The 12,221-nt window shown below is 48.6% G+C and overlaps 1 protein-coding gene across 1 annotated transcript in view; it reads right to left on the reverse strand.

Annotated features, from left to right (window-relative positions):
• The window catches only part of DNAH10 (dynein axonemal heavy chain 10), a 188,383-nt gene extending 176,423 nt beyond the window's left edge, over window positions 1-11,960 (reverse strand). The window contains exons 1-3 of the mRNA XM_033220158.1: window positions 10,422-11,960; window positions 4,664-4,747; window positions 373-473 (exon numbers count right to left, since the gene is read on the reverse strand). Coding sequence (XP_033076049.1) covers window positions 373-473; window positions 4,664-4,747; window positions 10,422-10,635 — 399 coding nt within the window. The 5' untranslated portion in view covers window positions 10,636-11,960. The remainder of the gene's footprint in view (window positions 1-372; window positions 474-4,663; window positions 4,748-10,421) is intronic.
• Window positions 11,961-12,221: the final 261 nt, after the last annotated feature.

Raw genomic sequence — 12,221 nt, forward strand, 5'->3', positions numbered from 1 at the left:
CGTGTTGTCACTCACAGCTACCAGGAGAATTAAGTGCAGTCCATGAAACTCTACTGGGAGGGAACATATGGAAGCTTGTGCCTGTTTTCCTCTGGTCACTGTCCTGTGTCCCTTTTTTTGTTTTTTTGTTTTTTTACTGATTCTAATTTGCATCCTTTCCCTGTAATAAACTATAACTATGAATATAACAGATTTTCTGGGTCCTGTGAGTCCTTCTAGCCAATCACTGAATCTGAGGATGGCCTTGGGATCCTATAATCTCCATTCCAACATGATAAATCCCTTGGATGGGGCTGTGTCAGTTACCTTGAATTTTAGAGGGCGTCAGGGGTCCCCATTACCCCTCCAACAAGGACAAAGAGCCATGCTTACTTTGGAAGGGAGATTTTCTGAAATCTCTTTGTCCATTTCTTCATCGTCTACGTCGATTAGAGGTTGGCCTAGAGATTCCGTTCTCAGTGACGCATGCTTAGCTGCAAAAACATCAATCAAAGTGTAAGAGAAAATCATCCGAAAATTAGGTTTCCTACCATTAAGGGCAGCCTTGCATTTTGTGCACCAGTGCATTTCATTCAAAAGGCAAGTTATCAAATAGCTGTGCATACCTTCTGCTCCAATCAATCCGATTGTGGCCTTGACTCACATTGTAATTGACAAGAATTGTGTTTCGTTTTTGACAGGGTGTCCATCAGAAATTTAACATGTTTGTGTCTGCATTCACTCAGGTACAGTGTCCACCCTGTGACCCTGTGACTTCTCTGAGGTTTTTTACTTAAAAGGGAATTTATCATAAAGATAAGAATTACAGGCCAGGTTCAGTGGCTCACACCTATAATCCCAGCGCTTTGGGAAGCTGCAGTGGGTGGATCACTTGATGTCAGGAGTTTGAGACCAGCCTGGCCAACATGGCAACACCCTGTCTCTACTAAAAATACAAAAAGTAGCCAGGCGTGGTGGTGCGTGCCTGTAATCCCAGCTACTCGGGAGGCTGAGGCGAGAGAATCGCTTCAGGCCAGGAGGTAGAGGTTGCAGTGAGCCAAGATTGTGCCACTGCAGCTTGGGTGGCAGAGCAAGACTCCATCTCAGAACAAAAAAAAGAAGAATTACAGCTAGCATGTTAGCATTTACTCCTTTTTCACTATGAGATGCAAAACTTGTGAGGGACGAGAAGAAAAACAGTCTAAATGAAATGACGCATCTGTCTCAAGTCCACTCTGATTGATGCAGATTCAGAAACCTCAGCAGACACCAAGTCTCAGCCCTCAGAACATCCAACAAGCCCGCTGATTAGAGAAAGGAGCTTTCCCTGGGAGGTTTCCCTCACTCTCACTTTGAAAGGCACTGTGCAAAGTCACTGCAGCTTTGGCGTCAACTCAGTGTGAGGGGGCTGAATCCTCTCTGCCGTTAGTTTTCTCATCCATAAAATGGGACAGTAACATCTACCAACGAGATTCTGGAGGACTGAATGACAGCACGGGTAAAGGCATCGGCCCCGTGCTTGGTAGAGGAATAGTCTATAGACAGCAGTAGCAACATTATTAGAGAACTAGCAATAGACTACAGTAAAAAAAAAAAAAAAATCACACTTAGGAGCAGGTGCCATGCCATAAATAGCCTGTAGTTCATTGCTAATTCTCTAACAGCATTACAGTGGTCGCTAATCTCTACAAAAAATCAAAATGTTATCCAGGCATGGTGGTGCACGCCGGTAATCCCAGCCACAGGCTAGAAGATCATTTGAGGCCAGGAGTTTGAAACCAGCCTGGGCAATGTAGTGAAACCTCGTCTCTACAAAAAAAAAAAAACATTTTGAGACGGATCTCACTATGTCACCCAGGCTGGAGTGCAGTGGCGTGATCTTGGCTTACTGCAACCTCCGTCTTCCAAGTTCAAGTGATTCTCCTGCCTCAGCCTCCCAAGTAGCTGGGATTATAGGTATGTGCCACCACACCTGGCTAATTTTTGTGTTTTTAGTAGAGACGGGTTTCATCATGTTGACCGGGCTACTCTCGAATTCCTGACCTCAAGTGATCCTCCTGCCTTGGCCTCCCTAAGTCCTGGGATTATAGGCGTGAGCCACCTTAACAGGCCAAAAAATTAAAGTTAAAAAAAAAAACACACAAAAAACTTAGCCAGGCATGGTGGCACACCTCTGTAGTCCCAGCTACTTGGAAGGCTGAGGCAGGAGGATCGCTTGAGCCCAAGAGTTCAAGGCTACAGGGTGCTATGATCACACCACAGCACTCCAGCCTGAGCAACAGAGCAAGGCCCCATCTTTAAAAAGGAAAATACACTTATGAATGTACTTAATGCCACCTAGAAATGGTAAAAAAAAAAAAAAAAAAAAAAAAAAAAAAGTTTTATGTTACATCCATTTTACCACCATAAAAAGAAAAGAAGAAAACATATAATAATGTTAATTTACTTTGTGGGAAAGGGCTTCCCTGACCTTCCCACCTAAACAGCCTCTTCCCACCCAAGCCTGTCCTCTTCCTGGATGTACTGGGCTCAGAAGCTGAGAGTGCGTTCCTAGGAGGCCTCAGCAGACACTGCTGTGGAATCCAGAACTGCCATCTGCCTTATCAAAACCCACTTTAAGCCGGGCGTGGTGGCTCACGCCTGTATTCCCAGCACTTTGGGAGGCCAAAGTGGGTAGATCACCTGAGGTCAGGAGTTTGAGACCAGCCTGGCCAACATGGTGAAACCCCATCTCTACTAAAAATACAAAAATTAGCCGGGCGTGGTGGTGGGTGCCTGTAGTCCCAGCTACTCGGGAGGCTGAGGCAGGAGAATTGCTCGAATCCAGCAGGCAGAGGTTGCAGTGAGCAGATATTGCACCACTACACTCCAGCCTAGGTGACAGAGCAAGACTTCGTCTACAAAAAAAAACCAAAAACCCACTTAAAACAAGCCTTATTCAGACTATCTTTTATTTCTAACTTGTAGTTCCCTCTCCACAATCTTTGCTACTTGAGGGGATTACAATTTGGTTAAAAATAAATTCTTGGCCGGGCGCGGTGACTCAAGCCTGTAATATCAGCACTTTGGGAGGCCGAGACGGGCGGATCATGAGGTCAGGAGATCAAGACCATCCTGGCTAATACGGTGAAACCCCATCTCTACTAAAAAATACAAAAAACTAGCCGGGCGAGGTGGCAGGTACCTGTAGTCCCAGCTACTCGGGAGGCTGAGGCAGGAGAATGGCGTAAACTCGGGAGGCAGAGCTTGCAGAGAGCTGAGATCCGGCCACTGCACTCCAGCCTGGGCGACAGAGCGAGACTCTGTCTCAAAAAAAAAAAAAAAAAAAAAATTCTTGGCCGAGAGCAGTGGCTCATGCCTGTAATCCCAACACTTTGGAAGGTTGAGGTGGGAGGATTGCTTGAGCCCAGGAGTTCGAGACCAGCCTGGCAACATAGCAAGACCCCATCTCTACAAAAAATCAAAATGTCATCAGGCATGTTGGTGTACCTCTATAGTCCCAGCTCCTCAGGAGCCTGAGTCAGGAGGATTGCTGGAGCCTAGAAGTTAGAGGCTGAAGTGAGCTATGACTGTATCACTCCAGCCTGGGCAACAGAGTGACATCCTGTCTCAAAAATAAATAAATAAATGAAAAGTACCATGCCTTGAAGAGTCTCCTAAGAAAATGGCATCTGCAGTTTGCGTAGTGGGAAGCCTACTCTACAAAACAAAGTACAAAGCATGTGTTTGCCAAGCTGGCTGAGATACCGCCGGTATGACCGTTTGTATGTTACATACTACACTCGGTTGAAGAGTGTCCCCCACAATGCATGTCCTCAAGAGGTGACCTCGTTTGGAAACAGGGTCTTTGCAGATGTAATTAGTAAAGATGAGGTGATATGGATTAGAGTGGGCCCAAAATCCAAGGTGACTGGTGCCTGTATAAGGAGAGAGGACGGCTGGGCACGGTGGCTCATGCCTGTAATCCCAGCACTTTGGGAGGCCGAAGAGGGCGGATCACCTGAGGTCCAGAGTTCAAGGCCAGCCTGGCCAAGATGGTGAAACCCCATCTTTACTAAAAATACAAAAATTAGCTGGGCGTGGTGGTGGGTGCTTGTAGTCCCAGCTACTTGGGAGGCTGAGGCAGGAGAATCACTTGAACCCTGGAGGCGGAGGTTGCAGTGAGCTGAGATCACGCCATTGCACTCCAGCCTGGGTGACAAGAGCGAGACTCTGTCTCAAAAAAAAAAAAAAAGAAGAAGAATAAGGAGAGAGGACACACGGAGAAGAAAGACACAGAGGGGACAAGGCCATGTGATGATGGATGCAGAGACTGGAGTGATGATGCTGAAGGCCGAGGACACCCTGCCCTCCAGACTGCAGTGAGGAGGCCGGGAAGGATCCTCCCCTTGGTCCCGCAGAGAGAGCGCAGCCCTGCCAGCACCTTGATTTTGGAGTTCTGGCCTCCAGAGCTTTGAGAATACATCTGTGTTTTTTTCAGCCACCCAGTCTGTGGTCACTTATGACACCAGCCATGGGAAACTACTACATGTGTTTATGCATGACCCAGCACTTCCTCTTTGTGCTTCATACCCAGTGAAAGTAAAAGCTGATTCTGGCATGGCAGGCAGTACCCTACTCCCGCTGCCGAGAGGGGAGGGGCTTTTTCAGTTCCACCCTCCCATGACCCCTCCCAACTCCACACCTCGTCCTTTATCCACGGACTCCACTTTTTGAGAATAAATCTCTTCTTCCTCTTCTTCCTCTGCAGACAGGACAGGTATCTCATCTTTATGGCCACATAAATGGGAAGAAAATATAAAACGTAATTGTTCTCTGCACGAAACACCTGATATATTTGCTTTCTGTGGAGCCAAGGGGTTGGGATGTGGCCCACAGGAGACTCATTATGTTACAGCAGTATTCCTTACTGGAGCCAGCTTTCAGTGACAGCCAAGGAGGTTTGCGCAAATTCTGCCAAGAGACGAAGGATACAGAAATGATCAGAGTTACCACCAGCCCAGAAGAAATACAAACAACCAAGAAGCATAAGAAAGAGGCTCCTGGGTGCACAACACTATGAATGCATTTAACACCCTAAACTGTACATTTCAAAATTGTTGAGATGTAAATTGCAGGTCATGTGTATGTTACCACAATTTAAAAACTGAAGGAGGCCAGGCACAGTGGCTCATGCCTGTAATCCCAGCACTTTGGGAGGCTGAGATGGGTGGATCACTTGAGATCGGGAGCTCGAGACCAGCCTGGTCAACATGGTGAAACCCCATCTCTATTAAAAATACAAAAAAATTAGCTGGGTGTGGTGGCACGTGCCTGTAATCCCAGCTACTCAGGAGGCTGAGGCAGGAGAATCACTTGAGCCCAAGAGGTGGAGGTTGCAGTGAGCCGAGATCATGCCACTGCACTCCAGCCTGGGAGATACAGTGAGGCTCTGTCTCAAAAAAAAAAAAAAAAGAAAAGAAAAGAAAAAACTGAAGGGAGAAAAAAAAGGCTCAACTACACTAACATTTACATAAATTAGAGTAAGGAAGCGCATCTACTTTTCTTCTATGGAATTGGCAAAAATCTAAAAAATGGCCAATATTGAATGTCAGGGAGGCTGTTGGCAAACAGGCGTCTCATCCACCACCACTGGCTGTGGACCAACAGGACCTACTCAAATTGTAAAAGACCATACTTGTTACAGATGCATTTCATTTTTATAAATCTATCCTCCAGAAATACACAAAGTATGCAAGGATAGACGGACGTTGTTCCATTGTTTGTAGAATGAATACTCTGAAAAGCTAAGTGTCTATTAATTAGATAATGGATGAGTAGAATATGATATATCTATGTATTTAAAATCTATCAAGTTAGTTAGAACTGTAGGTATTGACATGAAAAAATAACCAAGACAAGTGGTGGAGGGAGAGGTCACAAAATAATGTGTATATATAGTAGGATATTTATAGTTTTAGGAACTCTATATATCCATATATTATCATTATAGAGAGAAATATAGATTGTAGATAGAACAAGGATAGACAGATATAGATGATAAGTAGGTAGGAAGGTAGGTAGGCTGATTAATTGATCTCAACAGCCCTAACCTTATGCCTAGACAGACAGAGATAGACAGATGGATAGATAGATAAATAGGTAGATAGATGTATAGATAGAGATAGATGTATAGGTAGGCAGGTAGATAGATAAATTGGTAGATAATTGATAGATGGATAGACAGATGATAGGTAAATGATAGGTAGACAGACACACAGATAGATTGGTCAGTTGGTAGATAATAGAGAGAGAGAGATGTATAGGTAATTAGGTAGATAGGAGACAGAGAGCTATGTATAGGTAAGTAGGTAGACAGGATATAGATAGAGGTATGGATAGATGTATAGGTAGGTAGGTAGATAGCTAGATGTAGAGAGATGTATAGGTAGGTAGATAGAGAGATAGATGTATATATAGAGAGATGTATAGGTAATTAGGTAGGTAGGAGACAGAGAGATATGTATAGGTAAGTAGGTAGACAGGATATAGATAGAGGTATAGATAGATAGATGTATAGGTAGGTAGGTAGATAAATCGGTAGATAATTGATAGATGGATAGATAGATGATAGGTGAATGATAGGTAGATAGATACACAGATACAGTGGTCAGTTGGTAGACAGATAATAGAGAGCGATAGATGCATAGGTAATTAAGTAGGTAGACAGGAGATAGATAGATGTATAGGAAGGTAGGAAGACAGATCAGTCGGTGGGTAGATGATTGATTGATTGATTGACTGATAATCTGACAAAAGAGAACCAGAAACACACCAGACTAATGATGGTGGTTACCCTGTAGGAATAGGAGCAGGACTGGGGCTTAAGGGATGGAGAAGGGTCGCTTTTTCTTTTTAGAGGTAATTCTATGTTCTGTGAATTTTTAAGAGAACATGTGTCTGGCAATATTTGTGAAATTCCTTTAAATGTAAGGACGTTACTAAATGATATGTACAGTATGATGCCATTTTGTTTTTTCCAGAAGGAACACAAGTACCTACTGGATCAGTCTCTTGGGTATCCGCTGCCCAGAAGGACACCTCACCTTTCTTACCACCACCTGCCCCAGTATCTGATTGTCTCCATTCCTATCATTTTTAACCAAGAGCAGAGAGAAATCTTGACCAGGGGAGGGGCAGAAAGAGGAGGAAAAAAAAAGGAAAGGAGGGACACACTGGGCTCTCTGCAGGTCCTCTGAACAGACTAGAACCACCTGTTCCCCAAAAATAATCTAGGGAAACTGTTTAAGGGTTTAATATGAGCCTGTAGGTTTAACAAGCAGAGAGTGAGTGACGGCGTGTGGAGCTGGGGATAAGGTCTCTTCTCCCCACCTGGCCAGAACCCCCAACACCCGACACCATCTGGCACCTCCAGAATCCGCAGCTTGGAGCGTTTCCAGAGACAGCATCTCCGGCAAGGAATCCATCAGCTTTTCACCATGAGGTGACAGTGGAGAAGAGATGGGAATGGAAGGGAAGACCAGGGACAGAGCCCAGAAACGGGTCAGGGAGCAGGGGTAGGAGAGTTCTGAGCTCCCTTTGGAGGGTCCAGGAATTAACCAGGGGGACCCTCTGAGGTGAGACTGAACTCTGCTTCCACACAGGATGACATGTGAGCTAAACACGTGCTAGTGAACACAGCAGACAACAGCCAGCCCACCGTTAACAGAGGCCCTTGGAGGGTTTCTGTAAGAAATCCAAGTCACATCCATTGTTTTAGGGTCTTCTTGTAAATTTTTTTTTTTTTTTTTTTTTTTTTTTTTGAGACAGAGTCTTACGCTGTCGCCCAGGCTGGAGTGCAGTGGCACAATCTCGGCTCACTGCAAGCTCCGCCTCCTGGGTTCAGACCGTTCTCCTGCCTCAGCCTCCCGAGTAGCTGGGACTACAGGCGCCCGCCACCTCGTCTGGCTAATTTTTTGTATTTTTAGTAGAGACGGGGTTTCACTGTGTTAGCCAGGATGATCTCAATCTCCTGACCTCATGATCCGCCCACCTCGGCCTCCCAAAGTGCTGGGATTACAGGCTTGAGCCTCCGCGCCCGGCCAGTTGTTTTTAAATGTATACGAAACCCAAGTTCCTGCAGTGGTGGTACATGTTAAATGATCAATCCTGCAAGTGTGTTTTTGGCTTCCGTAATTTCACTTGGTGCCAGTGGAAGTGCATACATCCGATGCCCAGTTATAATCTAATGTCCAGGTCCAAAGGTCTGCCAGGGAGAAAAAAATAATAGGCTGGAAGGTTAAGTTCCAAAAGGTGATCACATGGTCCTCTCTCCAGATGGCACTAGGGATTTGTCATTGTTGTTTATTTATGGTTTTGGATTTATGATGAAGACGTTTTATTTTGTGCAAGCAAATAATGAATATTTAAAATAAATGAAGATGGCAAAGTGTGATGGTTCACACCTGTAATCCCAGCACTTTGGGAGGCGGAAGTGGGCAGATCACCTTAGGTCAGGAGTTCGAGACCAGCCCAGCCAACATGGTGAAACTCTGTCTCTACTAAAAATACAAAAATTAGCCGGGTATGGTGGTGGGTACCTGTAGTCCCAGCTACTTGGGAGGCTGAGGCAGGAGAACTGCTTGAACCAGGGAGGTGGAGGTTGCAGTGAGCCAAGATTGTACCACTGCACTCCAGCCTTGGCCACAGAGCTAGACTCTGTCTCAAAAAAAAAAAAAAAAAAGGGCTGGGTGCCAGGTGGCTCACACCTGGAATCTCAGCACTTTGGGAGGCCGAGGCGGGAGGATCACTTGACCTCAGTAGTTCAAGACCACCCTGGGCAACATGGTGAAACCTGTCTCTACCAAAAATATAAAAATTAGCCAGGCATGGTGACGCATACCTGTAGTCCCAGCTACTCAAGAGGCTGAGGTGGGAGAATTACTTGAGCCCTGGAGGCAGAGGTTGCCGTGAGCCAAGATCGCACCTCTGCTCTCCAGCCTGGGTGACAGAGTGAGACCCTATCTCAAAAAAAAAAGGAAAGAAGGAAGGAAGGAAGGAAGGAGGGAGGGAGGAGGGAGGGAGGGAGGGAGGGGGGGAGGGAGGGAGGAGGGAGGGAAGGGAGGAAGGGAGGGAGGGAAGGGAAGGGAGGGAGGGAGGGAGGGAGGGAGGGGAGGGAGGGAAGGGAGGAAGGGAGGGAGGAAGGGAAGGGAGGGAGGGAGGGAGGGAAGGGAGGGAGGGAGGAGGGAGGGAAGGGAAGGGGGGGAGGGGAGGGAAGGGAAGGAGGGAGGGAGGGAGGGAAGGAAGGGAAGGGAGGGAGGGAGGGAGGGAAGGGGGGGAGGGAGGGAGGGAAGGAGGGAAGGGGGGGAGGGGGGGAGGGGGGGAGGGGGGGAGGGAGGGAGGGAGGGAAGGAAGGAAGGAAGGAGGGAGGGAGGGAAGGGAGGAAAGAAAGAAAATTTAAAAATAAAATAAAATAAATGGGTGTACCTGGTACCTTTAAAAAAAATCCAAGGTCTGCCGGCCCTGCCGCCCGAACCCAGTGAGAGGCCCTGCAAGGGATCCCCAAGTCCGTAAGGGGCTGGAAAAGTAGCCCAGGAGACTAGATAGCCAGGCAGGAGGTCCCGGCGGCTGTGCTCCGGCTGGTGCTCCTGTGAGGAGGCAGCTATCCAGGTCCCTGTGTCCCGGCTGTTTCTGAAGAGAGTTGTCCTGCCTCCTCCCCTCACCGGCGCTGGCCCCTCGCTGCCCTCTCAGTGTCCCTGGGCCTATCAGAGAGTAGGTGGGGCTGGGAATCCGCCTCCACAGAGGGGTCTGGGACCCTGGTCACTGTCTTTTTGTATTTGCGATGCTAATTTGTTCAACATAAACATTTAAAGTCTACTGTAGTTTTTAAAAACTTTGTCTTAGCATTACTTTACTTTTCAGGATATGAGGAGCCTTCAGAAGTAGAAAGGGGTGCTCTTCGGACCCTCCATGAGACCCTGCGACCGTCAAGGAGCGTGACAGTGAGCTGGGCCCCTGCCACACCTGGGCATGGCTCTACCCAGCCGTTTGGATTATTGCACAGTGGCTCTTGACTGTCTGTGGGTCTTGGGCAGTTTACTTAACCCCCTCCGTGCCAGTTTGCTCATCTGTAAAATGGGGCGGAGCACACACCCGCCTCGTAGGGTTAAGGAGTTGATACAAGCGTTGGAACCGCACCTGGTACGGGGTGAGGGCTAAGTCAGTGTTTGCTGATTTTTCAATCAAGGTCTGACTTTCAAGTGGGCTGCGGGCCCAGGAGGGCAGGGACGCCTGTGATTGCTGGGTTCGCCCGGGGCCTGCCCGTGGCGGGCGGCAGGCTTTGTGGACAGCACCTGAGGCCCGGGCCGGGCGATGGGCAGGCTCTAGCAGCCCCCACAACCGTCGGAGAGGCCGGGGAGGGCAGGAGGGAAGCCCGGGGAAGGGAGCGGCGCGTCGAGGCTCACCAATCTCCACTTCCACCTCCTCCGGCACGATCGTGCGGTAGATGAAGAGCGTCGAGGGGCCCTCCTCCTCGCTCGCCTGGTTGAGGAAGTGCAGGATGAGGTCCTCGCCCTGGCCGTCGTCGCGGTTGAGCAGGTCCTCGAAAAGCTGGGGGTCGGTAATGCCGAAAGCCGCATACACGCGGTCGCGCATCCACAGCACCCGCAGATCGTCCATGGCGCTGCGCAGGGCAGAGGGAGCGCGGCACAGGGCGGGCGTCCGTGGCAACGGCGGCCCTAGCAATGGGCGCCCCGGCAACTGCCACCGCCCGCCCAGCCGACAGCGCCGGCGCTGGGGGCTGCAAGCCCTGCAGTGCCCCGCGTACGGCCCCTGGTTTCCTGAACCCGCGCGCCGCAGCCCGCGCCCGGGCCCCGAGATCTCAGAGGCGCGCACCAGGCCCCCGGGCGGCCGAGGTAGGCTGGTTGCTCTCTGGTCCCGGCAGCGCGCATGCCCCTGGATGCGGAGCGGGACCCTCCGGGTTGCTGCAGCCAAGGGTGCGACCCCACCCCACGCCGACCCGGTCTGCAAGCAGCCCGCCCACCTCGCAGATGAAGCTGGGGCTAGAGAGGTGGCTAGACGACGGTCACAGCACCTCGGCGGTGGCAGAGGCGGGATTAGAGGCCAGATAGAATGATATAGCCTCAGCCCTCAGCCACGTGGGTCGAAGGCCAGCGGAGGAGGAAATAAGCCGAGTTCCTGAGTTCCTCGTGGCCTAGGAAATCAGGGAAGGAGCAGGGTTCTTTGGCTTTCTCGCCAAACCAGAGCATAATAAAACGAAACACCCACGTTTAAAAATATAGATATATTTATTTTTCATTAGCAAAAGGAAATTCAATACTGATAGAAGATGCAAATTTGTCCTTTCATGCATTTGTGGAGCAAAGTACTAACTTGTTCACTGTCTTTTTCCCTCACAAGGAGTTGGGCGCCTAGATGACTAGGCTAATCCTAAGAACCTACCCAGCCTTCTGAGATATTCCCATCAAAGAACAGGTGGAGTGTACTAAGTATTTCTGAAAATTCTAAACCGAATCAACAAAAGTGGCCTGACTGTGGGAAGACTGTTCGTCCAAACTGCCTTATTCCCATCATGTTGATTTGAGAGTTTCATAATAACCTTCCTGGATACATTCCCTGTGGCACGCAAGCAAACCTGGCTTTACGTTTTTAATAGAGGAACTTATTGTTTTTAAATGCAGACTGCAGAACAGTTGTAGAAGTTGTTTTTTGTTTTTCTTTTCCAAAATGTATCAGGTTCTAAGACGTCTGAATATGTAATTCATGTACATCGTAAGGTTGACCCTATGCTACAGGTATTCTGTGCCTTATTAAACAACTGCAGAGGGCCGGGTGCAGTGGCTCAGGCCTGTAATCCCAGCACTTTAGGAGGCCGAGGCAGGTGGATCACCTGAGGTCAGGAGTTCAAGACCAGCCTGGCCAACATGGTGAAACCCCGTGTCTCTAAAAATACAAAATTAGCCGGGTGTGGTGGCGGGCCCCTGTAATCCCAGCTACTCAGGAGGCTGAGGCAGGAGAATCGCTTGAACCCGGGAGGCAGAGGTTACAGTGAGCTGAGATCACCCTACTGTACTCCAGACTGGGCGACAGAGCAAGACTCTGTCTCAAATTAAAAAGAAAAAAAGAAAAGAAAGAAACAAATAGTATCCTTCATTAAAAAATCAACCAGGTGCTGTAGCAGGCGCCTGTAATCCCAGCTACTCGGGAGGCTAAGGCAGGAGAATTACTTAAGCCCGGGAGGCAGA

Source organism: Trachypithecus francoisi, unplaced genomic scaffold, assembly GCF_009764315.1.
Source record: "Trachypithecus francoisi isolate TF-2019V2 unplaced genomic scaffold, Tfra_2.0 Lachesis_group11, whole genome shotgun sequence".
Lineage (NCBI taxonomy): Eukaryota > Metazoa > Chordata > Mammalia > Primates > Cercopithecidae > Trachypithecus > Trachypithecus francoisi.